We start from the raw sequence: 21,102 nt of genomic DNA, 5'->3' as shown, positions 1-21,102 counted from the left end.
GAATACTTACAAGGTTTAGTGACTGATGCCAGAGAGCAGCTCATTGATGAGTCGTTGGCATACTTCTGTAGCTGTTGATAGTCTCGCGCCCAGCACTTCGGGTCAACGCCTTCCTCTGCTGGTAGGGCTATCGACATAACGGTCCATGTAGCATCTCGATATTTCGCCAAAGTCTGAGGGCAAAGCAGCTCAAAAACGACAGCTCTCGCGACATGAGGATCAGAAGGAAGTGGATGCTCGTAGGCCTGGATACTAATTCTCTTCAACTGCCGCTTCAAGTAGCAGCGACGACAATCGCGGTCATGATAAGGGGGCAAGTGGGGATTGTCCTCGTCCACCATGTAAACGCATGTGCTCTCGTCAATAACTTTGGATAGTCTTGAATACTCCTCGCTTTTCAACTTCCATTCCTTTTCTTTTGTGTCTCGTAAATGGGTCGCCCACGTCTCTATTGACTCATGCAAATCGTTCATCTCATCAGACATGTCAGAGTCATCATAGAAGCGATGACCAAATGATCCACGGACAGGATCGTCAAAAATGCTGATTGTTGAACCTTGGCAAGCAGCAATGCGATCCTGTAGATAGACCTGGATCTTCTGCAGCCGCTTCATATCATCGAAGGCAGAAAGTAGCAGGACATCAAGCATCTCAGGTCGAAATACAGGGTGGAAGTCGCTGAGGAGTGGGTACATCGCACAGGCTGCCTTATCCATGGTAACCCATAGATCCATGATGTTCAAAATCAGTGTACTCTTGAGTTCGGGGATGCCATCGTAGGCCCTGAAAGCTTGTCGCAGATACTCGTTTATCAAAGAAGCTGCGTCTCCGACTTTTGAACGTGGAAGGAAGCTTTGCTCATGGCAAAAACTGGTAACGGTGAGTTCTTTGTCAATTAACTTGAAGTGCTCGCGAGCAAACGAGCTAAGATGCTGCTTCGCACCCTGTGCGACATTCGTGGTGCCTTGTCGCCCAGGATTGAACTTGAAAGGCTTTGAATAGCCTCTCCAGATTTTGTTGAGGGTAATCCCGCTGATCTTCAGGTTCAGCTTCATATCTTCGAAAGAAGCTTGCTTCGGTAGCGGGGGTATCGTTTTAGTCATCGTCAACTTCTGGTGCTTCCACGATACTTCGATGAAAGCATTTGCCTTGGAAATTGAATTCTGGAATCCGGGGCCGAGTTGGGTGAATAGATACTCAATCCTCTGGGCCAGATTTTGAGACCGATTCTTATCTACTTCCAGCTTGACCAGCCGTCGGCAAATCTTTTTCTTGAGGAAATCGAGACGGTCAAGGCGTATTCCTCCTGATTGCTGTACATGTATGAGGAATTCACTGAAGAGGTGAGCCAACAAAAACTTGTACTCAACTCGCCCAATGTCACCCAAACGTTGAGCGAGGTATCGAGAGATGGCAACTCGCAGCACAAGCCAATAAGGCAGTCGTTTCCATGGTCTTTCTGCGTTGTTCCACAGCACATCGTCCCGAACCATCTTCTGCAGAAGAGTTGGGGCGAGGCGGCGGCCGTTTTGTTGCAGAATAGCCATGAGCATAGAGGAAATAAGAGCAGGCTCTGATGTGTTGCGAAACTCGGGCATAGATGTTCCCGCTTTGAGCGCTTGTGCGGAGAAATCGGTGAGTGATTCTCGCGAAGCGTTGTCGAGGAAATTGGCTAGATTGGAGACGAAACCGTTCTCGCGGAATGTAGCGAGGGGGACTGCGACTGCACATCCAGGAAAGTCCCACTGAAGCGCATTTTCAGTTGCTAGAACATCTTCATTGCGCGCCGAGGTCTCAAAGGCCTCGAATATGACAGAAGCGCCAAATATAGCACTGTGTCAAGTTAGTTGAGCTGCGGCGGTTTGAAGGCGAGGTATGAAGACAGGACTTACTCTTGCGAACGGCGGATGTAAAGAGCACAGTTCTGGCTCCGCACATAGACGACCAGAAAATCTGACTCTCCAAAATCGTTGAGCTCTCGAATGAGCGCAGTTCGGTCGACGTGACCTCCTGCATGAATGCTTTTAGTGGCACGAAGGCCTCGCTCGATCAAGCTCCAAACGTAACTCTGGTCGTTTTCAGGAAGATCTCGCAAGTGCTTCACAGAAGCCAACAGTCTGTTAACCAGTGCTTTCTCAAGCTCGTCGAGATTGGAGTCTTGGCGTTGCGGGAGTTGAGGGGGGAGAACGAGGTGGTTATAAAGGGCATCGTTGAGCGACAAGGGTTTTTCGTTGTCGCTCTTGCCCTTCCGAGGGGGGATAGAAGTCACGGGGGGAGGCATCGCTGCTAGCACCTAAGGCACCGCGCTTCTACCAATAAAGTAGGCGATTCAGGTGGGTAAGTTACCTAGATGCCTGAGGTGATTCAGTGTCAATATAAGTTGTCTTGCAGTTGTAGTAGAGCTCAGTACGCGGCAGTCGAGGTTATACTCGCGATGCAAAGGTAAGGAAGATGAAGGTGAGGGTGAAGTTAAGAGAGAAATGAAATGAACTGAGCGAGGATTTTGTTTGGAGAAGAAAAGTCAACAATACCAAGGGTGGGTGAATGATTCATTCACCTTGTGAGGCTGCCGTCGTTTGATGATACTGGCACTGGCAGCAACTGTCAGTGCATGTGGTAGCGAGACGGCCTCCATTATCTCAAACAATATCAAAATAGAGCAAGTTATAGGTGCCTACCTAGATTTTCAGGTAGTTGAGATAGTTTCCTTGATACTTAGTCGATAGATATCAAAAGCGTTTCTGTAGTTGAAGTCAAAGTGGGCCTCCAGACAGGATGGTTGAACCAGCAAACAAAAGATGAACGATATCGAAAGTGAAGCTACATTTTAGGCATCTATCCAAGTACATATCTTTGACTTGAAAATGGTTCGCTCTGTGGCTGGCTGCCTTGCAGCAAATTGCAGGCAGGGGGCCAAGTGCTGGTGGCCGTTTATGAGTCGGGCGGCCCTCAAAGGACGGCCTCATGCAGACGGCCAACCACAGCAGACGCGTCAGGTTGATTAGGCCGTAAGAGATAGAATGTAATCGGGAGGCCTTAGGAGTTCATGTATACCTAGGTACGTGCAAGGGATCAGGGATATTGGAAAAGTGCATATTCTACTGCCAATCACTTTCTTTTACCATAGATTGCTTTGACCTTGGCAAACTCGAAGGTTCTCTAACCTCGAGGATAGATGTAGTAAAGTTGCGAGTACTCACATTGTTACAGATTTACCAGTATTTGCATAAATATTCATCATCCGGCCAAACTGTTGGGGTTTTCTTTTTGTGTGATCCTCCGAACTCTGGGATGAACATTCTCACACTTGACTACCTAAACTTCATAACAAGACCCATTCGTCTCCTTTCATCTCTCCAGAGAACCATCCCACCAAACACACTCAAAAACATCCTCTCCCTGTCTAAACAATCCCATTGTTCTATCATCTCATTTTAAGTCAGGAGTAACTAGCAACAGGATCACCCAAAACATCCAAACGAGGCGCAACTCCCAATCCGGGCTCCTTTGGTGCATGAACCCTCCCATCTCTAACCTCAAAATCCCCGTCCGCCGTCTTCACAGTAACCATATCTCTACACTCCAAAATACATCTCAGATTCCTCTCCGGGATAGTTTGCCCAAGATGAACAATCGCCGCAAAAGCAATGTCCGATCCGGTGGTTTCCTGACAACTCATGGTATAGCCCGCCGCAAGAGCAATATCCCTATGTCGTCGACTTTTGGTCAAACCGCCGTTCTTTGAAATCTTGATCCCAAAGCCTTCGGCCGCGTCATCTGCTATCATCTGGATTATCGATGCGTCTGTGGTGGCGAGCTCGTCGAAGTGAATAGGCACATTGCTTCTTCGACGAAGGGAGACGATTTCGCGCCATGTGGCACAGGGGGCTTCGAGAACAAAGTCCAAGCCGGGCGGGAGGAGCCTCAACATGCGAAGGGAGTTTTCAACGGTCATGCCACCGTTGGCATCTACCAGGAAGAACTCCCCGGGCTGCTTATCAGCGAGCGAGGCAGTTATTCGCTGAGCATCCTCACCGGGATCTCCGCCGATCTTGACGGAGTGTCCGATGAATCCCCGTGCTCTATGCTCTGCAACACGCTTTCGCATATCCTCGGGTTTGTCCATGTAGATTGACGAGATGATAGGCAGACCAACATCAGTGCGACCACCAAGCAATTCACAAACAGGCATTCCCACTGACTTGCCGAAGATGTCCCAGCAGGCAATGTCGATAGGAGTTTTGGCGTGCTCGTGGCCGATCAGAGCAGAGTCCATGGCTTCGTTAATGCGGTCAACTCGCCTTGGATCCAAGCCGATCAGCCAGGGAGCGATCTCGGCAATGCCTGCTCTCACGCCAAGAGCATGCGAGGCGATGTAAGTTGACCCGAAAGGGGTGCTCTCGCCCCATCCTTCGATACCAGTATTTGTGGTTATTCGGACAATGGTTGCATCAAAACTCCTATACTCTCGGCCGCCTGACAGATAGTAAACGCCCCCTGAGTAAGGGAGGTCGACTTTGAAGACGTCTATCTTTGCTATCTTGAGCTCAGACATCTTGTTAGGCAATGAGTGGAGAGAATTGTGTAGAACTATTGGAAGAGGGCATGTGAAGAATAATTGAATGAGCTGGCTAGGACATGGTGTCACACTTCTTATACACACTGGTCTTACCGATGCAACTCTGACAAAACGAGCCTACTTCAGATTCCCCTGTACCCCAAGCATGAAGCTTCGACGCCACGAATCCAGAAAATGCCGATCTATCAACGGCTTCCCCTCATTTAGATAGGAATATTCTTTAAACTTTCCTTTTTCGGTCTGTGAGTTTACGGAGTTCTAAAGGAGATATCATCTGAATATCAAAAAGTGAAACAGGAGATTTACTGGTATGTTCTTTGGTTCCTAAAGTGTGGTATCCGCGGGTTCCTGTCCCGAGATAATGCAGGGTTGGACGATGGTGTAAGGCAGCTGCCTCAGGGGTTGAGATACTGTTCAACAGTAAAAGCAGGAATTGATGAATAGGCTATATCAAGTTTTATTACGTTGACTACTTGTTCCAAGTGAAAGATTTTAAAGAGATTTGACCTGAGTTTGTTCACATTCATTGTTTCCACTGAATCGCATCATTCAAGCATTGATCATGTTCGGGAGTGGCAGCCGAGTTCTGAGTATGTGGCATACATCCAAGCCATCCATAGGGTCTCTTTTGACGCAGACTCTTCCAAGAATATCAATTTTAGCGCAAGTTCTAGTCAATAATTTACTCACTTCGGAAAGGATACCCTTTTGAACACTTGGCCAACCTCGTGATAGTTGCAATGTTCCTTGAGATGTGGATACCTACGGCTGAGGAAACCGACATTAGCCAAGACCAGACACGTCTCGAAGCCTTGGTAACCAAAACAAGAAAAGATTTAAGGAACATGATTCAACTACAGCCAGGTCGTAATGTACTGATCTACTCATGATACCATAACAAGATTGGTTATAAACGAGGTTACCCCGCGTGGATCTGTCAGCAACAAGACGCCTCATTACGACAACCGCAGTATAAGAACTACAGTCTCCCACCCCGAGATCAGGGTATGACAGCAATAGATATTCATCCCTGATGCACCATATTACTCAGAAGTACTCTCTTCACAGCCAGAAATGTCTCAACCAACTCAACGTCAAGCCTGGCGTCGAACAGACGACTATACAAAAGGCACCCCCAAAGTGAAACTCGTCACAGAAGACATTCCTCTCCCTCTTCATCCAACAGCCGTTCTCATCAAAGTGCACGCAGTTGCTCTCAACTATCGCGATGCCAACATAGCCAATGGCGGTAACCCCTGGCCTGTTACTCCCAATGGTATTCCTGGCAATGATGCCGCCGGTGAGATCGTTTCAGTCGGGAATAGAGTCTCGCTCGTCAAAGTTGGCGATCGTGTTGCTCCGATCACGGACTCAGAATTTGTTAATGCTCGCTCGACAGGAAGGTCTTGGCTCGCGGCCAATGAGGATGGCATCTTGGCCACTTACATTATCTTTGATGAGAAGTTGGTTACAAAATTACCTGAGCATCTTGATTGGGTTCAGGCTTCGATCATTCCGTGTGCTGGAACGACCGCTTGGTCTGCTCTCAAGGGCGCTAATATCGGGCAAACAGTTTTGATCCAAGGTAAGTCCCCTCACAGAATGTCAATACAAAGACAATAATTAACAAATCTCAGGCACTGGCGGCGTTTCCACTTTTGCTCTCAAGCTGGCTCGCGCTTCAGGTCTTCGGGTCATCCTTACTTCCTCAAGTGATGAGAAGTTAGAACAAATCAAGAAGCAATTCGGAAAGCCAGAGATCCAAACCGTCAACTACAAGACCCACTCAGAATGGCACAAGGAAGTTCTCCGTCTAACAAATGGTGTCGGCGTTGATCTCGTCGTCGAGAACGGTGGCAGCAGTTCTCTCGTTCGGTCCATGGAGTGCACTCGACGTGGAGGCATTGTCAGCCAAGTTGGTTATCTGGGCGGCCCTAAACCTGAGCATTTAAAGGAGTTTGTTTCCACTATCATCGATCGACGACTGAACGTTCGCGGTATCAACGCGGGGTCTAAGGATGATCAGGATGAACTTATGGCTGCCATCTCTGCGACACAGATGACTTTCGAGGATATTCTTGACTCGACTTGGTCTTTCGATAAAGCAGAGGAGGCAATCGAGTATGTTTGGCAAGGCAAGCAGGTCGGAAAGGTTGTTATCAAACTTGATGACTAGACAATGATTAATTGTAATTCATTGAAGCCAAAAGTTAAGCATTGTCGGGGAGTCGACAAAACCTAAGTAGTTAGTCATAGCAAGAGGAAGAGACATTATTCGAGTTTCAGGAATCAGTTATACATGGCAAGTCACTACAATGGACATGATAGATGCTCCAAATCGATTCATATTGAGATAGTTAGACAACCTGTTAGCTGATCAAAAAGGACAAATACAAAAGGCCAACTTACCCCTTTCTATCTTTTCCACTTAGTTGCCGTTCCAAACCAAGGCCAACTCAGCACTTGTCAAACCAACCGGTTCCAAGTCTAGCCATCCTCTTCTTCTTCGCTGCAATAAGAAACAATGCACCCAACAACATAGCTGTACCAGCAAACGCCTGCGCACCTTTGAAGCCATGCTCCGCATCAATAATCGCACCTGCAGCAGGTGGTCCCGCAAGGGAAGCAAAACTAGCAAACGTGAAGGCCATTCCCATCCTAACACCAATCTTGTTCAAATCCTCAGTCAGCAGAGAGATACCGGTGGGGAAGAGACTCTGAATCGCGGCGGCGAGAATACCATAGAAGATGGACCATACGTACAGACTTGGCTTGTTGGTAACCCCCATCCAGCAAAAGAGTATTACTCCAGCAAAGAAGGAGTGCGGTGCGAAGATATTGATGGCGCCGATGTGATCAGCTGTCCAATTTGCGAGCAGTCGACCAAAAACACCAACACCGTTCAGAATCATCAGAAGATCAAGAGACTGATTGAAGGTAAAGGGCGGGTCGATAGCTGTACGAGAGAAAGCTGCCATGAAATAGTAAGCTAGATATACCCCCAAACAAGTAAAAAATGAGGCAGTGACGTACAACACGTACTCGATATCTTTTAAGGCAGAGAAATCGATCAGGGGGCCAGATCGACGTGGTCGAAGCCGAGGCTTAACAAGTACCAGGGCGACAAGCAGAAGAAAAAGCTGCACGAAACCCACAATGCGCAGAGTCCAGCCAAAACCTTCCTTTTGAAGAAGAGCTCGAACCAGGAGAGGAAACAAGACACCTCCTGTTGCACTTCCCACATGCTGCGACTCCCATAGCCAAAGCCCGTTTTCTAGCAAAGAACGTCGATAGTACTGCCAGCACCGGGCAGAACAGACAGCTATGCCCCAAACCAACGAGAACTCCCTGAACACCAAAGTAGTGCCAATAGTCAGTACAGAACGAAGTTACCATGATACCTGTGACCTGGAAGACGATACCACAGGCAAACACCCAGCGGAAATATCCAGCGTCGACAAGACGTCCTGTCAAGGTACCGACGAAGAATAGAAGAAAAAAGCCAATGGAACCGATCCACGAGATCTTGCTTGCTGGGAGACCCAGATTCTCAGCATAATAGGCCTGAAAAATGCCAAAGGAGTTCACCCAGCCCCAGGTGTTCATATATACCAAGTGTGTGGATAGTACAACACACCACGCTCTCCATCCACCGTCAGGGGGCGGTACTGGAGCCCTGGAGCTATCTGAAGAGGCTCGGCCAATCGCCTCCTCGAGCAAACTCTGGCCGAATTCCGACACTGATTGATTCGCATGGTTAGATTGTCCCTCTGGGTTTGCCGAAAAAGGATTGTATGCCTGTCTGGCAGCATTCAGGGACTGCAGCTGGAATCCTCGATCGGTATGTGCCATATTGGTAGTGGAAGAGACGTGTGTCTCTTGGTCGTCGATCGACTGATGTATGATAAAGGATTTATTAATGAATAGCCTATGTGTAATCAGCCTCGAGGCGTCGACGGAACACTGAGGGAAGATGGTGATGAGAGTGATGGCTGGGCAATCCGCAAAGTTATATACTCATTGCTACACAGCGTTCATCATTTTTCCTCTTGTGTCCTTCAAATCCTTCAGAGGATTGTTCGTCGGGTCATCCACAAGTTCACCGCTTGGGCATGGAACCATTATACTCGAACAGCATCTTTAAAGTCGAACTTGGACAAAGCTATTGTCGCACAGACACTCAACGGCTCAAGACTGCAACAAGATATGAAAGAAAAATACTCCTCTGAACATCGCCATCTACGCACGCTATCCTTGGTCCACATCTCGAACTCAATACATTGAGAGATCATACTTACAATACTCGATACCCAAATATTCAGCGTTTTTACGCAACCAACCCTGCCAGCCCTGTCCCGTCTCACGGATATTTACTTCCGAGCCCAGTGCAAATGCATTCCGTCCGCGAGCTCGACTCCAAAAAGATGCCCTTTCAACCGACTTTATGTGTTCGAATGTAGTCCCTAAAACAACTGATTCGTGCATGTCCTATTTGGTTTAGTCCTTCTTATCCACTTTCCAACTTTACATGAGGATCTGTCAAGGGTGTTAGTACTCCGTCAATAAACACAAATCTACCAGCAAACTTACACAGTCACTGTCCTGTTTTCCTTGTGGGATACCCATATCTTCAAACGTTGCAGGTCCCTGTTTACCCGCTCCCTTTGGCGGCATCGTTGCAGCGCTGGGAGCAGGGCTCGGCCTGTTATCGGGCCGCTGAAATTGTGATGGAGGTGCGCTTCCAGTTCTTGGAGGACCAGATGGGCCCCCTTGAGGTCCTCCTTGAGGTCCGCCATAAGGTCCCGGAGACGGCCTGCCGCCCGGGCCAGCACCGCCAGACACCATTGGCGGCTGAGCACTTGACGTTCGTGGGGGTCGGTTCGCCTGAGGTGGTGATTGTTGCTGCTGTTGCTGCTGATTCTGGGGAAGAGAGCTCCCACGCTCGGGGCGTCCACTAGCTCCAGGTACGCGCGAGAAGCGTTCATAGTTTTGGGACTGAGGGTTTTGCAAGCCCGGTGAGTATGGGCCACCAGTGGGTGTCTTTTGTATTCCACCGTACGGTGCTCCGTTGTCTTCTGGATAGGGAGAAGGACGTCCTCCGGGTCCTCCGGGTCCTTGTTGGCCTTCCCATCCGGTGGATGCAGCCCTGTTGCGGGGGTCGGGTCGGCCGGGACCTCCTGGGCCTCCAGGGTGAAGATTGCCCATCGATTGAGATTGCGGCATAGGACGAGGACCACCTGATTGGGGCTTGATGCCAAAAGCGCTTGATGGGCGATCTGAAGGGGGTCCTGAAGGGGGTCCCATGTGTCCGCCTTGATTGAAACGAGGAGAAGTAGGACCTTGGGTGTCGTCCTCGGGGTAAGGTGCGGTGGACTTGGAACGAACTGTCAGGGGTGGTGGCCGGTCATCTTCGGGGTAGGGAGCTGCCGATTGGGGTCGCACTGGGCCTTGGTTGGCATCCAATCTAACATTGAAGGCAGGAGGTCTGTCCGTTGCCGCAGGGAGTACAAAAGAAGCTCGCGAGGGGTCTGGGAAGTTGACGTGCTCCGAGACGATGGTGGGCCGTATTCCGAGAGAAGGATTGGACTGCGGATCCTGTGGCTTGGGGTAACCCGGTCCGTCTAGTGAAGGTGAAGCAGGGGCACTTCCTTCACTGAGAGTAGGCATTTGTTGTGGCTGCTTGAAGCGATCAGGGCGCTTGCCTCGCTGGGATCCGTGTTGCGACTTGATGCGGGTCAGTGTGGTAGTTTCGTGGTCAGATTTAGACAGAGTGTTATTCTCGTCCAGAGAATCGAGTCGGCCAAGGGCGTCTTGATTGCCGTGATCGGCGGCCAGCTGATACCACTTTCTAGCTTCTGACAAGCTCTTCTCAACATGGATTCCTATTTCGTTGTAGTAGCCCAAGGCAAATTCTCCTGTCGGTAGCTTAGCGGCAGCAGCCTCTTGAGCATACTTGTACGCGAGCGACTCGTTCTTCTTGAAAACGCCCTCGTAGCCAAAGAGGAACCATCGACTCACACCGAGGGCTGCCTCGGGAAGACCTTGCTTAGCTGCTAGGCCGTAGTAGTGAAGAGAGAAAGACGGGTTGAAGTCACATCCGAACTGGCAGAGTTCGTATGCTTGTCCCATCTTGAGTTGGGCCTTAGCAAACCCAAGATAAGCTGACTTCTCGATATACATCTTTGTCGTCAATGGATTGTTGGGCAACAAGCCCTCGGGGATTGTTATGTCCGGTAAGTCGCGTCCTATGAGCATACCGTAAACATAAGCACCCTGAGGGGCGTCTTCGTCGGAGCTGTCGGCCGCGGCCTGTATCCGCTCCAGACCAGTCGAGTAATCTTTCGTCTCGCCATGCTGGCCTAAAAGACTCATCATGCCCATTCGGTACAACGAGGCTGAGTCCTTGAGGGAAAGACCGCGGTAGTAATGCTCCTTCGCCTTGGACATGTCATTAGACTGCTCGTACAACATGCCCATGCGATACTCGGATCGTCCATGACCGAGTTCTGCGGCGCGCTTGTAGCCGATATAAGCCTCGCGCTTGTCAACACGGTTACCAAACTTGCCAAACTCGAGCCATTTTGAGCGCATGTATAGTGCTTCGGGGTGTTCTTGCTGCGACAAGTAGGTAATGATGTTGATTGCATCGACTCGGAGTTCGTGTTCTATGCGGGGCGTAGCAGGTCGGGCCTTTTCGCCATATTCGCGTATCATGGACTCTTGGGAAATGTCGGCCCAAGTAAGGACGTCGCGCGCCCATGTAATTTGCATTGAAACATTCTGTGAGTGAAGAACATGCTTGCGCGCGTTCCAGAGAATCTCCTCCTTTTCCTCGTCAGTTGGGGGGATGTTATCGCCCTTTACCTTGGGAAAAGGCGAAAATGAGGGGGCGTCGAAACTCATGGTGCTGAGACTCTCGGAGATCTTATCGGTGGACTGGTATGCTCGGATGTCGTCGCTTGAGACCTGTGTTGCCGGCTGGGGCCTGGGCGGGTCGGCTCCCCGAGGATTGGTGTAAGTAGAGAGCGACGGTTCACGAGAGTGACGAGGACCTGGGCCTGAATAGGTTTGTGATCGTGGTTCAACAGAAGTAGCCTCGAGCTCCATGCGCTGGAGGTCCTCTTGCATATTTTGAGGGACCTGAGGGGTTACCCTAGATACAACAACAACAAAGAAACGTCAGCATGCCCCACCTTTTCACCGTTACAACCGCATCCGGTGCTGGCAAGCTTTATTTATATAGGATCAGGCAAGGGAAAGGAGCATGGTGATTTGGGAAATAGAAACTGGAGACCGTGCCGGAAATGGGATTAAGGGGGAAGAGCCAAGAGACATACCTTTGAGGGGAGGGAGCAACGACTTCTGGCATATAATAATCATCGAAGCCGCCGGGGACAAATGTCGCGCCTAACTGTGGGGGAGCCATCTCGGTTCGCTGGCCGTCTATCGCAAAAAGGACGTAAGATGTCAGCAAGAGGGTCGGGGGGGATAAGACGAATAAAGAAGGGGCCCTTGTTCTCGTTCACAGCGAACGAATGTAAGAGCTGACGGGGCGCGGTCACCGATGACTGCAGAAGCAGCGGCGTAACCCCTCTTTGCCTCGAACCAGCAAACAGCAGCCTGTTTATACTGCGCGTGCGTTAGGCACTGGCTTGGTCAGTTCGCTGGGTTGAGTGCTTGCTTGCTTGATCGACTGATTATTGGTGGTAGCAGTTCCAGCTCCAATTCAAGGTTTCCAGAGCTAATTTGCGGTAAGGAGTTGGTTCAAATAATCCAGGTTCGAGAATCAAGTAGAATGCGATACCCTGAAGCGAAGCCCAACGATGGAGGGGATCCAAAAGTAACGATAATGCAGCGGGAATGCTGTAAAGAGGCCCGGCCCAATCCTCTTCAGGGGCTGGTGATCAAGCACAAGGGTCCTGTTACAGGGAATATCCAGCGCCAACTCGTTCGTGGGGCCAACTGAGGCTGAAGATGGATTTCGGTTCTTATGGACGAGCGAGGATACAACTGCCGTGTAATTTGGAATGGCAAGGAGAGATTCTAAGTTTCATCTTGCGTAATTCAGATGGCGGTGCTTGAATATTGCGTTGAGATTTGCAATATCCATTGACACAGGACATGTTTTTCGGAAGGAGACAGACTCTCGTTATCCAATGTTCAGGCATAATTGCACCCTGACACGCTGCTTGTCTGAGACCCATAGTGGCTTGGCGGCCATGAGTGCCAGGCAGTGCACTGGGCGGCAGCCGTAAATAGCACTCCAGTCTCGAGTGATCAGCGCTGGAGCTTTCAGGAACGGAACGTTGGCTTGCGTAGGTGACATATCGTACAGCAAGCGGGCGGGTATCTCAAAGTGGTATCTCAGCCGGTGTCCAAGTTGCATTTCAGGCATTGTGAACTGTCTTGCATTTTTTTGAGTTCTCGGGGGTGTAAACAAGGGTCCAAGGTCAAGTATTCAAAGTTGACCATCATCAGTCATCAAGCAAGCAAGCACATCAAATAGGCAAATGGGGTATTGCCATAACGCTTCGGCGCCGCTCCCTGCATATCAGCTCTTACGAGGGAAGTACCGTGGAGGGGGAGAGGAAAAAGAGGATGACGGGAGCATGATGATTGCTTACATGATGAATTGCCAGCAGCGGCTGAGTTGTTAGCTTTCTTGCCAAGCTGTGCATATTGCTGATAGCTGGCCATCGCGGTCAGAAGCACGAGTGACGAAACAGGTTGCGGCCGAGTGGAATATGAAGTCGAGGAACAAGGACAGAATATAGAAAGTGTCGGAATCGACTAGACCGCGGCCAGTAGAAGGGCTTGATGCCTTCGTTATGTATTCGCCCGTCTGGTGTTTCTAGATCTGTGACACCCACTATCACTAGCCAGCATATGGAACCCTGGCTCGGGCTGTGGGCGGGTTGGGACTTGCGACTTGAGAAAATGGCGGGCGCGGGCGTGGGAGCTGTTCGAAGGGCGGGGCACACCCAAATAGACATGCGAGACAGCGAAAAGTGCGTGGGGAAAAGCGAGCTGGAGGCTGGTACGTCGTGCTGTTTGCAATGCGATGCGATACGCGGCGATAAATTCGATGCTGGAAATAATGTTGGCGGTAGCTGTACTGTACTGTTCTAGGCCAAAAGATTCGAGTGCCGGAAACTAATGGATGTGATGCAATGTGCTTCTGGATCTCAGCAGGGATCTTGCTCCAGTTCCTGTTCCTTCGACGGAGCTTCTCGTTTCGAGTTGTAAGCCAGGAGATTAAACACCCGCTATTGATCGATCAGATCAGCGTGAGAGTTGGCGAATGGAGGGTACCTTCAGGTTCGAGATTTGGTTATACTGGGGCAGAAATGAAATTGACACAGAGGAAAGGAACAGGATGGATGGTACGATATATGAAAGAGGGTTGACGGAAGAAATAATAGGTACTGTACTCGTCCAAGGTCTTCGACGTCAGACGCCTCTTGCAACAATCTGGGCGTTTTACCCTTAGGTACTGCACCTCTTGCCCTGCGATGTGAGGGAGCTTACACTGGAAACTAAGGGGGGTGCCGCGAAACGGCAACTCCCTGCCCTATCAATTCCGACAGCATTAGACGGTATCTTTGGCTGAACACCGCATCTTGAGTGTATCAAACAAGTGCACAAACGCCACAAGGCAGATACAGCGCCCGTCACAAACGTGGGATCTTGCAGTTGAAGCTGATTAGTCTAGGCATAGTGGTTTCAGCCTTGGCATCTTCGCCTGCTTCTCGAATTTGAGGTTGAGGACAGCCACAGGCAGACTTGGTGAGGGGCAATTTAATAGCTTCGAGCGGCTGATTACCATGCCTTGCCTTAGCTTCGTCCTTGGACAGTTCAACATCTTCTAAGCGGTGTTTGGTCGGGTTCTTCATTTCCGACCACGCAATCACTCGAATGTTTCCAAATACGCCGAATTAACGACTTTCGATGCATCCAACGGCTGTATATGGATGCTTATATGATACGTTTACTCAGCCACAGCCCCAGTTGCTATTTTGAGAACCGTCCGTTTATATGGAATACTGAATCTTGGTACAGTAGCTTGGGACTATAAGAACGGGATAAAGTGGGTTTTTCGTTTTGACTTGATGGCCTTTGACGATCAGTATTTTATTGAGTCAATGTCGTAGTCATACGTCGGAGTATATGTAAAATCTCCACGAACACAAGCACAAATGGATTGGATGCCACTCCACCAAGAACCACGTAGGGGTCTGGTGGTGATGCAAGTGACAACAAATTGTGAATCAATGCAATGTGTTATCGACCGTTACTACACCATTACAGGCGAACCACGCTTGCAAGTTCGCATGTTGATAAAACACGTCTAAAAAGACAGTAGCATCGTCAACTGTGAAATGGCCATGCTTTTTGCTGTAGGCGTTGAACTCTGATCAGTCACGTCAATGTCAATACCAGAAATGTTGACAAGTGCAAACCATGAAGAAATATTAACTTCAAAGCAGACACAGAGTCCTAGGATTCTATAAAAATAAAAATAAAATTACCATGTCGAAGCTTTTTGAACTTTCTAGCTTCCTGTTCATAGTTGCGATCCATGATCCTTTGACAGTGATGCTGGCGGAACGGAATATCCTTCACCCGTCGATCCCGCAACAAAGTGACCTCGCAGCAACCACAGGCATGAGCCGTGGCCTCGCGTCACTGGATGCAGCCTGGTGAAGCTTGAATTGGATCCAATATCATCATCAACACTACCAACCACAAACAACACCACGACTTTGATCGCTGCTTTCACAGGGCCACCATATAAATCCAACCTGCGAAACATCAACTACCGCATATTAAATCGTTGACAACTCCGTCGCCTACCATGGCCGAACGCAATCTCGCCCAGATTATCTCCCAGCTCAAGCACTCCCCCTCTATGAGCTATACCGATGCCAACGCCCTCCTCTCAAAGGCTAAACTCGCTCTCCTCAAGCTCAACGCCCTTACACCCGCTCCCTCAACCCCGACGCATCTTCTGCCTCTCGCCCGCGAGACCTACGAACAGGGTGCCCTATTCGCCATCCGCGCCCGCAACCCCGAAGCTTTCACCCGCTACGTCCAGCAGCTTCAGCCCTTCTACGAGCTTCCCGCTGCTGTTCTCCCTCCCAACTTGGCCGAGCGCAACAAGGTCACTGGCCTGAGCTTGCTTCTGCTCTTGACACAGGGTCGATATGCTGAGTTCCACACTGAGCTTGAGAGCTTGGAGAACCGAGAGGGTGGTGGCGTTGACGTTGAGAGCGACCGATACCTTGGCTATCCTATTCGTCTAGAGAGATGGTTGATGGAAGGATCCTATGACCGGGTATGGAAGGCCATGAAGAGCAGCGAGGTGCCCTGCGATGAGTATAGCGTATTCTCAGAAGTAAGTTGGCATATTCATTCCAATTCCGCCCAAGTAGCCAATATTGACTCGGTTGTAGATCCTCAAGAACCAGATCCGCTCCGAGATTGCTTCCAGCAGCGAGCGCGCATACCCCAGCCTTCCTATCAGCTCCACAAAGTCCCTTCTCTTCTTGGACTCAGAGGGCGATGTTATCTCTTTCGCTCACCACCGTGGCTGGATCGTCCGTGATGGTAACATCTACTTCCCTGATACTGCTGAAGGCGAGGATGGCGACCAAAACAAGGAGATGAGTCAGATGGTGATAGAAAACGCCCTGGGCTACGCACGTGAGCTTGAGACGATCGTGTAATGGAGTTATCAGGGCAGAATTCTTGGCGAGGAAGCAACGTGAAGACAAACATAGACTAGTAGAGGGGACTAACGGTTGCTGTACGATTAATTCAATTGATGAGCTCGCCAGCCAGGCGAGTCTCAAAACAAACGTCAAGCATCTAGTCTTTAAACGTGATTCCTTGGTCTTGTGCTTCTCGCGTATAATCAGGCTAAGTTGCAACTACAAAGACATGACTCCTTTGCCATCGTTCTATCAACCAGTCGTCCAAGTCCAACCTTTTTAAAGCCCTAGACTTTCCACCTCGTCTACCTGGCTCCTTTTTGTGCATCGTTGACTCGAAACTCCCAATTCCAACTATGCGCTCCCGTCATTAAATCTTATTCGACAATGCTCTACCCAGTCTAGGCGAACAGCTTCAAACCGCTTCCATGCTTGCCAATCTCACATACTTCACACACTCTGCAGACAGTGCCCTTGTACTTGGTGTGATACTTGGAGCCATCGAAGGCACACTCCTCATATGCAGTACCGCTGTAGATAGGGGTATGGCTGGCTGCGCACACATCAAACTCGGCGAACTGGTCGAACTCAATTTCAATAGCATCGTTGGGATTGCGCTCGCACTGAGCCTTGGTCTTCTTGGCCTGTAACATTTTGGTCAATAACCGGAGCAAGCATCGGAAGTTCGATATCACTTACGTTTTCTACAATCTTGGTAGCACCGCCATTGGCGATGATGCGGTTAGCAAAACTCAAAGCAGAGTTGTAGTTCTTGTTGCGAATAGCCAGCTGCATAGCACTGAGCAGAGCGAGCTGTCTGTGAGGAACCTCGATCTTAGGGATAGTGAAGTACGCTGACAGCTCCAAACTCCTCTGGAGCTTCTCCGCGTCCTTAGCCACGATATCAGGAGCACCCAATTGTCTCCTGGAAAGCTCAATGCTCATGGCGACAGCATACTCACTGGCCGAGGTAATAAGTTTCTTCGCCTCAGCGACCTCGTCCTCACTTGACACGGCATTGACAAGGATGGAGTGAAGGATACCCTTGAAAATGCCGATACCAGCCTCGAGCTTGTTAGCCTTCATCGAGTCATAGCCCGCTTGCAGGTCGTTGGAAGCAAGGTGTTCGAGATCTCGGGGGATAATCGGCAGGACCTTTCGGGGATCTGTCTCATCGAGAGTTCTGCGGACATAGTTGATCAAAGGCGGCAGGCCCTCAGAAGCGGGAAGGAAAGTCTTGGATGCTGAGTAGATTTCCAGGAATCGAGACTTGAGAGGGGCGAAGTCGACAGCTCCAACCTGTCGGTTGAGAAGTTGCATAGCAGTCTCGAAAGATCCGCCAGCAACGTGATCAACGGCCAGTGGTGAGTTTCGTGCCCACATATCTGCCTCGCTGCTGGCAGCACCGCCAGCGTCGACGCTCTCAACATTAACAAAGTCACTGTCAGCCTCGGGAACGTCATCGTCTCCCATATCCCAGCCGGCAGCATCTTCATCGTCATCATCGATCAATGCGCCGTTACGCTTAGCAGCCGAGTCATCTTCCATAGCGTCCTCAAAGCCTGTATTGGCGGCAGCAGGCTCATCCTCCAGGGAAAGACCTTCAACCTGGCCAAGCAGGGCCTTCTCAAAGAAGGACTGTGAGGTAGCCTTGGTGGGCCAAGAAGACTCGAAAGTATGCACAACAGGCTCACGGACAGACAAGGGCTCTCCAAGGGTTGGCAAGGTGAGGTCCTCTTCAGTCAAACCAGTGGCCTCCAGGATGGACTGGCATTCCTCCTCCAGACCATGAGACTTGGCAGTCATGTAGGCAAGGGGGTCTAAAGTTTTGTTAGTTAAGCATTCCTGGAAATGGACTTGGCTTGAAACTTACAAAGATCAATCTCCTTGAACATTTGGATACGGTCCTCAACCTCTCCAAGGTAAAGTGCGTTCTGGAAGCGCGAGGTGAAATCACCACGGTGCTCGGCAATCTTAGCCATACGAGCAAGCCTAGATTGGTTACCAGTAGCGAGATATAGAAAGGAGAGCTTATCAAACTGCTTGAGCTTTTGGTAGCACATCTCAACAACCTTATGGTTACCATGTGCCAATGCTTCTGTGCTCAAACGGGTCCAGAACTTGGGCTTGTCAAGTTCCTTGGCCATCTCAACAGCAACATCCAGGTTGCCGCATTCGACAGCCAGGTCAAATCGAGTGGTGGGGTCCTGAACGAATTGGAGGGCAATTTCAGGGTAACCCTTCTTTTGAAGATATGAGATAATCGATTGACCAACGAGACTGGAGTTTCGGATGATGTGAAGCATTTCCTCGTAGTTGCGTTTGACAAGGGCCAACTTGAACCGGTATTCCGTGGGATCAACCTGAAGAATACGGGGCTTGGCGGCTCTGTCGAGGCAGTAGACGTTACGACCCTTGACCTTGACCAGGTACACAGTCTGGTCGAGGGTTCGGACGATACCGTTATCACCATTAAGTAGAGTATACTTTACATGGTTAAGGGTCGAGTAGAGCAGAACGCCAGCATCATCCCAAGTGGCACTTTTGATACGAATAGTCTCATGAAGAGTACTGACCTGCTCGAGGGTCTTGGACACAATTGTGACGTTGTGCTTGCTTAGAAGAGCAGCGTAGAGACCATCGTTAGACCAAACAACATACTTGACACCATTGACAGCGAGCTCAGCAGTACTCTTCTTCTGCTGGATGTCGTAGAGGTGGACGGAAGTAGGAGCAATGATTAAAAGGTTGCCTGTACCTCCAAAGTAGATATCAGTAGTTCCAGTGGGGGGCTTGAAGGATCGGGTAGTGTTGTTGGAAAGATCCTTGATATCAATGGTCTGGTTGGCGGTGTTGAGAACGGCAAATCGGTTACGGGCAACGAAAATGGCAGAGCTTCCAGAACCACGCTTAGACTCAGCAGGCTCGATGGCGCCAGAGCCATCCTTGGGAAGGTTAACCAGCTCATAAGATCCGCCGTCAGCAGGTGAGGTAACGAGAATGGATCGTTCTGCGGGATTGAAGGACAATGTCCGGGGTGCTACCCAGGCGCTGCCAAGCTTCTTGAGCGACAGGAGCGTAGGGCTCTCGATGTTCTTCTGGAAGTCATAAGACTTGACGTGCTTCTCCTTAGTGACGTAGAAGAGTAGGTTCTGGTGAACGGCTGAGGCAGGGCGCTCTCGCTCCAACTTGAATACCATCACACCATTATCGTGACCAGCAGCAAACAAGTTGATCTCGGGATGCGCCGCAATGACCCAGAAGCGATCATTTTCTCGCTTAAAAGACTGAACAGCGGTTCGCTTGTTCAGGTCCCATACACGGATGGTCTTATCCTCTCCAGCAGATAGGATCAAGTCCTGATGAGGGTGGAACAGACATCCGGACGCATTCTGGAAGTGTCCTCGGCACGTATCGACTTCCCAAGCTTTGGTCTCGCTCATGCGCCACAGCTTCACTAAGCGATCATCGCCAGCGCTAACAATGAGGGGCATGGTGGGATGGAAAGCGACCCAGTTGACGCCACGGTCGTGACCCTCGAGAACGAACTTGACGACAGCATCAGTGTTTCCAAACATATCGGTCTGGTTCTGGTTGGCACGCGCCATTTGATCTTCGAAGGACATCGAGGTAGGGGCGGAGTGCTTCTTTCGGAGACCGGAAATGTCCCAAACACGAACGGACTGATCGAGCGACGCAGAGACAACTAGGTCTTCCTTGGGGTGGAATTGGGCGCACATGGCATAGTGGTTGTGACCAGTCATGGTGCAAACTAGGAATAAGTCAGCATTATCGGCTATTAGACCAAGACAGCAAACAATCTTGACATACTCAAGGAGCGGTTCTGCCAGTTCCATATCCGGATGGTCTGGTCATCGGATGCTGACAGAATCCAGGGAAGCTCGTGATGGAAGAAGACGGTTCGGACGTAGTCGAGATGGCCGTTAAGGGTGAAGAGGCATCTTCGAGTCTGGTAAGACCAGACTTTGATCTTATAGTCGTCACCGCCTGAGACGAAAAGCGGCTGTGTCTTGTGAAAGTCGACACCACGGACAGGACCATCGTGTTCCTCGAAACGGTCAATTAGAGTTCCCATTCGGTAATCCCAGAGCTGAATGGTAGAAGAGTGTAGCGACACCAGGATCCATGGTCTGGTTACAACTTGTCAGCTCTAAAGCTTGCGATGCGGTTCAGCGACGTCGGACAACGAACCTCTTAGGATGGAAGGCAATGCCTTTAGCTCGCGAGGACTTAGACTCGAACTGTGCAAAGGAGAGTGTCAGTAATCACAAGCAAGCGAAACAAAGCAATTGCATCGCAATCTACCTTGGTCAACATTCCCGGGGAGGACTGCATATTGGCGGGGAGGTGAAGCCGCAGCTTCGAGCATTAAGGGGTGGAACAATTCAAGGCGCCCAGAAGCGGATTATAGAAAGCAGCTATTCGGCTTGCGTGTAGCTGGATCGCGAGATTCGGGTGCGAGCTGACCAGCACAGCGCGGGCTTGTCGAGGTATACGGGAGGTCAGAGTGAAAGGGAGGCGTAAGTTAGTTGAGTTGAATGCTGGCCAACGAAGCGAACTCCTAAGGTAGGCTTAGGCTTGGGCAATTGAACACGATGCTCAATTGTGGGTTATCATACCGGGGGAGTGCAGAGGTGTAAAGCCACCGTAATGGAACGCAACATTGTTCCCCCGAATGGAGGGGCTACAGGAGAACAGGTGTTAGAGGGTAAGAAAACTGGGGACCTGCTCCCTGAATGTGGCTGAAGAGTGAAGATGCAGGGGGTATCGTTTCTGCCACGTAAGGAAAGA

The 21,102-nt window shown here is 50.1% G+C and overlaps 6 protein-coding genes across 6 annotated transcripts; 2 read left to right on the top strand and 4 right to left on the bottom strand.

The window, feature by feature from the left end:
* Positions 1–3,439: 3,439 nt before the first annotated feature.
* Positions 3,440–4,561, bottom strand: FOXG_03734 (uncharacterized protein; the record flags this gene model as incomplete). Its single annotated transcript, XM_018381575.1, has 1 exon — positions 3,440–4,561. The coding sequence occupies exon 1, from the start codon at positions 4,553–4,555 to the stop codon at positions 3,440–3,442; it is 1,116 nt and encodes a 371-aa protein (XP_018238098.1). The 5' UTR covers positions 4,556–4,561.
* An 811-nt stretch (positions 4,562–5,372) lies between these two features.
* FOXG_03733 (uncharacterized protein) lies at positions 5,373–6,991 on the top strand. Its single transcript, XM_018381574.1, has 2 exons — positions 5,373–6,164; positions 6,217–6,991. The coding sequence occupies exons 1-2, from the start codon at positions 5,654–5,656 to the stop codon at positions 6,753–6,755; spliced, it is 1,050 nt and encodes a 349-aa protein (XP_018238097.1). The 5' UTR covers positions 5,373–5,653; the 3' UTR covers positions 6,756–6,991.
* Positions 6,992–7,035: 44 nt separating this feature from the next.
* Positions 7,036–8,431, bottom strand: FOXG_03732 (uncharacterized protein; the record flags this gene model as incomplete). The annotated part of the gene is made up of 2 exons (XM_018381573.1): positions 7,036–7,853; positions 7,915–8,431. The coding sequence occupies 2 exons, from the start codon at positions 8,429–8,431 to the stop codon at positions 7,036–7,038; spliced, it is 1,335 nt and encodes a 444-aa protein (XP_018238096.1).
* Positions 8,432–9,103: 672 nt separating this feature from the next.
* FOXG_03731 (uncharacterized protein) lies at positions 9,104–13,276 on the bottom strand (the record flags this gene model as incomplete). Its single annotated transcript, XM_018381572.1, has 4 exons — positions 9,104–9,115; positions 9,170–11,732; positions 11,917–12,022; positions 13,204–13,276. The coding sequence occupies 4 exons, from the start codon at positions 13,274–13,276 to the stop codon at positions 9,104–9,106; spliced, it is 2,754 nt and encodes a 917-aa protein (XP_018238095.1).
* Positions 13,277–15,160: 1,884 nt separating this feature from the next.
* Positions 15,161–16,749, top strand: FOXG_03730 (26S proteasome regulatory subunit N12). Its single transcript, XM_018381571.1, has 2 exons — positions 15,161–15,974; positions 16,033–16,749. The coding sequence occupies exons 1-2, from the start codon at positions 15,435–15,437 to the stop codon at positions 16,303–16,305; spliced, it is 813 nt and encodes a 270-aa protein (XP_018238094.1). The 5' UTR covers positions 15,161–15,434; the 3' UTR covers positions 16,306–16,749.
* On the bottom strand, positions 15,264–20,956 carry FOXG_03729 (coatomer protein complex, subunit alpha (xenin)). The gene is made up of 6 exons (XM_018381570.1): positions 20,617–20,956; positions 20,503–20,552; positions 20,122–20,441; positions 18,164–20,062; positions 16,990–18,110; positions 15,264–16,934 (listed from the first exon to the last, which is right to left on the bottom strand). The coding sequence occupies exons 1-6, from the start codon at positions 20,644–20,646 to the stop codon at positions 16,692–16,694; spliced, it is 3,663 nt and encodes a 1,220-aa protein (XP_018238093.1). The 5' UTR covers positions 20,647–20,956; the 3' UTR covers positions 15,264–16,691.
* Positions 20,957–21,102: the final 146 nt, after the last annotated feature.

Source organism: Fusarium oxysporum, chromosome 4 (assembly GCF_000149955.1).
Source record: "Fusarium oxysporum f. sp. lycopersici 4287 chromosome 4, whole genome shotgun sequence".
Classification (NCBI taxonomy): Eukaryota; Fungi; Ascomycota; class Sordariomycetes; order Hypocreales; family Nectriaceae; genus Fusarium; species Fusarium oxysporum.
This window is presented reverse-complemented; position numbering and strand designations above follow the sequence as displayed.